The 4,244-nt window shown below is 37.4% G+C and overlaps 1 protein-coding gene across 1 annotated transcript; it reads left to right on the forward strand.

Moving 5' to 3' along the window:
* Positions 1 to 2,886: 2,886 nt before the first annotated feature.
* LOC145090067 (uncharacterized) lies at positions 2,887 to 4,016 on the forward strand. Its single transcript, XM_079028417.1, has 3 exons — positions 2,887 to 3,103; positions 3,216 to 3,664; positions 3,757 to 4,016. Exons 1-3 carry the CDS (start codon positions 2,887 to 2,889, stop codon positions 4,012 to 4,014), a joined length of 924 nt encoding a protein of 307 aa, XP_078884543.1. The 3' UTR covers positions 4,015 to 4,016.
* The last annotated feature ends 228 nt before the right edge of the window (positions 4,017 to 4,244 follow it).

A 4,244-nucleotide genomic window follows, 5' to 3' on the forward strand; every position in this document is an offset into this window, starting at 1 on the left:
AGCACGTAACTAGACCAAGTCCTCTCGGTTGACTGATGCACATGCTGATCCACGGATGAGATTGTATCAATACTCCACCCCTGAAGAAAGGCCTTGTCAGTTTGTGTCATGTAAGGCCAAGGTGGATTAGTCTCCGACTGAAGGAGAAGGAATTTCGGTGGGTTGCATTGATGGTCTGGTTGATATTTGGCGAGACAATTGTAACAAAGGTCTTCGGCGCAACGCTTTTGCATTTCCGTGGGGGGTCAATTTCTTGATCGGAAGTGATGGGGTAGGTGAAGGGTGGGCAACCAACAAAGGTGTGTTCGTTGGTGGAGGGTGGTCGGAAAGAACATCAGACCATGGAAAGTGGGCGTGAAGCTTGTCTTCCACTAGTTTAGCAAGACCATAGGCTTGATGGAGAGACATGGGGTGGTGCAGGGCAATTTCATTCTGGATGTCGTTGTGAAGTCCCAGTATGAAACAATTACGAATGGCTAAAGGTGTTAAGCCATCAACACAATTACTGAGTTTTTCAAACTCGGCTTGATAGGCTGCAACTATGGAGGTCTGTCTTGTCTTAGCTTGAACAGGCTTGCTTGATGGTTTTCATATGAGGATGGTCCAAACTGGAGTTCCATGGCTCTGCAGAATTCTGTCCAATTGGTAAGTAACTGATTGGTGGTTAGGTGTTTGTACCAGCTAAGGGCTTCACATGTGAAGTAAAAAACAGCCAAGGGTAACCTTTGATTATTAGGCATGTTATAATATGCAAAATAGTTGTTAGCTTGAAAGATCCAATCTAACGGGTTGGACCCATCGAAATTAGGTAAAGTAATTTTTTGGAGGGCGTGGTTGGTGGTTTGGAGGTGGCGGTGGTGGTGGTTGATGTTCTTTGTTGACGAGGATGTTGTCAAGCTGTTCGAGTTTTGAAGCTGTGGTTGTGGAAAGACGAATAAGTGTTTGCATCTGATCATGAAGGACAACATGAGAGGTATCTGAAGTGGATCCTAACTGCGGTTTTGGAGGCATGAGGATGAGGGAATGAAAGCACCAATATTCGAGATGACTAATCTCCTAATAAAATAAGAACAATACACAATCTTTAGAATGATTTTCTCTCCTCTTTTTATCAAATGCAGGTTACAATTTATAGAAAACATGGAGTTACTGACTAGCTAAAATGAAGGAAAATATGCATGCTGAAATTAAACGTGAATCCTACTTTACTGCAATTAACTTCTACTGGAAATTGAAATGAGACTAAGTCTTCAAACACGTGACTAGACCAAGTCCTCTAGGTTGACTGATGCACATGCTGATCTACGGATGAGATTGTATCAAAACCCTAACACCATTTCATATTTAATTGGTTCTTAGTTTTGATAACTTACTCAATTTGTGCTTGGATTCTCGTAAGATTTATAGTATACGATCTTTGCTTTCTTTGTGATTTCCGCCGTAAAAAACTAACAAGGAAAATGATTAAACCTAAAATAATTGGGTTTATAAGTTTTTCAAACTTCCAAGATTTTCAATTTGACCCCGATGTTTATGTTCTCTAATTTTACCTCTTAACTTTAGCTTTTCATTAAAAACCGTAATATTTTCAAAGTAGACATATATTCCATTTATTTCACATTTCATACCATCAATTTACAAGATTCACAAATACAAAAATACATCTGTATTTAACAGTTATCACCTAAAAGTTTACTAACATGACACATCAAATATTTTGAAGCTTACCCAGAATATGTTGCAACTCATGGACAACATTTGCAATATTCATTCGTTGTGGGGAATCCATGGAGCATGATACTCCTATGTTGACAATTGAAGCAAGGCATTACTCTATCTTATTTGCATTTGTTAATGTAAATTGCTTACTAGTAGCATCTTCTTGAAGCTTATTCAGAAGGTCATCATCAATAACATTGGTTATAGAGTGTGGCAAGGCAATGCACGCAAACTTATGAAGGTTAAGACCTTCAGTAAAGATGTTGTCTGTTGGCCTTTTCCTGTTATCACTTCCAATAATAGTATTCCAAAACTATACACATCCCCACTACTTGTCATCTCACTCCCGACACCATACTCTGCAACTTATAACTTGTAAGCAATTACTTTATAAAAAGCAAATACAATAAATAAATATGAGGATCTTGGGATGCATGAATTTTACCTGGAGGTGCATATCCAATTGTTCCCCTAATGCCACTTGTGTTCTTTTGGTTTGAATTTGTTCCAGGAAATTGAGCTAAGCCAAAATCTCCAACATGGGCCACCATATCATCATCAAGTAGAACGTTGCTAGGCTTCAGGTCACAGTGAACGATGGTTGGCAGACAGTGATTGTGAAGATAATCAAGTGCAGATGCGATATCAATGAGGATATTTATTCTTTGAAGAAGGTTTAATCTTGATTTACTTACACTTGAATGGAACCAATCATGTAAGCTCCCATTGGGCATGAACTCATAAACTAAAGCTTTGAAGTCATTGCCTTGAAAATTAACACTTGAACATGAAGTTATTATCTTCAATAGATTCCGGTGACGAATACTCCTCCATGCTTCACACTCTGCTATAAAGCTTTTGTGAGCACCTCGGTTTTGAAGATGTATAACTTTGACTTCAATAGATATGGCCACACCAATATACACCCTTATGTAGTTATGCGACCTTTTCTTTGAGATGAATAATCATATGTTTTACTTATTTATCTTTTGAAAACAAATGTTTACTCTTATACTCCATATGAAGGAGTGAAGGACTATATGAATAACCAGTAGGATCATGTATTCCTTCTTTTTTACCTCATTCTGTATTATGCTCCTATTCAATTTCCATTTTTTTTAATCCAGGAAAGAGTATTTTGAGGTGACATGGGCAAGGTTGAGGTCAATGGTGGAACCATCATTTGCAAAAAGATCTATGATTAATCACCATGAATATCTTCAAGGTGCTAGTATTATCACATCTGATGCAAATGGCATTGAAGACAATGAAGTGTCAACTACAGAAGGTCGCCTGATTTCATATGATTATCTTGTAATTGCCACAGGTCACATGGGTAGTAAATGTGTCACAAAACCTGAGAAGCTCAGGGAGTATGAAGCAGGTAATTTTACAACACTTTGATATCATTCCAAATTGCTTATTTTGCTTTGTTTGTAAAACAAGAGGTAACAAGATCACATGGGAACTTAGATGTATGCAATCTTTGTTTGCAGATAACGAAAAGATCAAATCTTCAGAGTCAATATTGATAATTGGAGGGGGACCCACTGGTGTGGAACTTGCAGCTGAAATTGCTGTTGATTTTCCCACAAAAAAGGTGAAACTAGTTCACAAGGGTTCAAGATTGCTGGAGTTTATAGATGAAAAGGGTAGTAAAAAGGTCCCTGATTGGTTAACTCTAAAGAAAGTTGAGGTAATTTTAGATCAATCTGTTGATTTGACTTCCAGCTCTGATGATGGAACTTATAAAACATCTGAAGGTGAAACTATCATGGCTGATTGTTATTTTAAATGCACAAGTGATCCGATTGGTTCATCATGGCTTAAAGAGACAAGCCTCAAGGATAGTTTGAATGATAGTGGGAGATTAATGGTTGATGCAAACTTTAGGGTCAAAGGGTTTGAGAATATCTTTGCAATTGGAGATATCACTGATGTTGCAGTAAGTCTCATCATATTTCTATGTTTCTTTGGCTCATTTTTGCCAATTATATAATGTTGTTTGTGAAATGACAATGTTTGATTGATTTTTAGGAACTTAAACAAGGATATTTGGCACAAAAGCATGCTTTGGTGGTTGCTAAAAATTTGGAGTTGCTGATAAATGGAAGTGATGGGGGCAATATGGTAAAATACACTCCGGGCTCACCAACGGCAATTGTGTCATTGGGGAGACGAGAGGCCTTGTTGCAAGTATGGTGTGTGACATCGATTGGGAGAGTTCCTGGTATGCTAAAATCTAAAGATTTGTTTGTTGGGAAAACAAGGAAGCAACTAGGGCTAAAACCCTAATCTTGTTTGTTTATTATGCTTGGATTTGGATTGGATTGGATTGATAAACCCTTTTACTATACCAAACTAGTTTATTCGGTTTGAAATTTTAAGGTAAACAAACACATACTATGTTATACAAGTCTAAAAGAGTGAATATGAAAACTTTGGTATTGTTTGGTTATGTAACAATTTCATTTATTTCGGGTTAAGTCATTGCTCAACTCCCACTTAAGAAATTCATTCATCCA

The sequence above is a fragment of the Lactuca serriola genome, chromosome 2 (assembly GCF_051521515.1).
Source record: "Lactuca serriola cultivar US96UC23 chromosome 2, Lser_US96UC23_V15, whole genome shotgun sequence".
Lineage (NCBI taxonomy): Eukaryota > Viridiplantae > Streptophyta > Magnoliopsida > Asterales > Asteraceae > Lactuca > Lactuca serriola.

What these genes read in the sequence shown, in the direction of transcription:
- LOC145090067 (XM_079028417.1), top strand. Translation starts at nt 2,887, where the DNA reads ATGGTGGAACCATCATTTGCAAAAAGATCTATGATTAATCACCATGAA. An exon ending in GCTCAGGGAGTATGAAGCAG is followed by an intron (nt 3,104 to 3,215) that starts GTAATTTTACAA and finishes CTTTGTTTGCAG; the next exon opens with ATAACGAAAAGATCAAATCT. An exon ending in GAGATATCACTGATGTTGCA is followed by an intron (nt 3,665 to 3,756) that starts GTAAGTCTCATC and finishes ATTGATTTTTAG; the next exon opens with GAACTTAAACAAGGATATTT.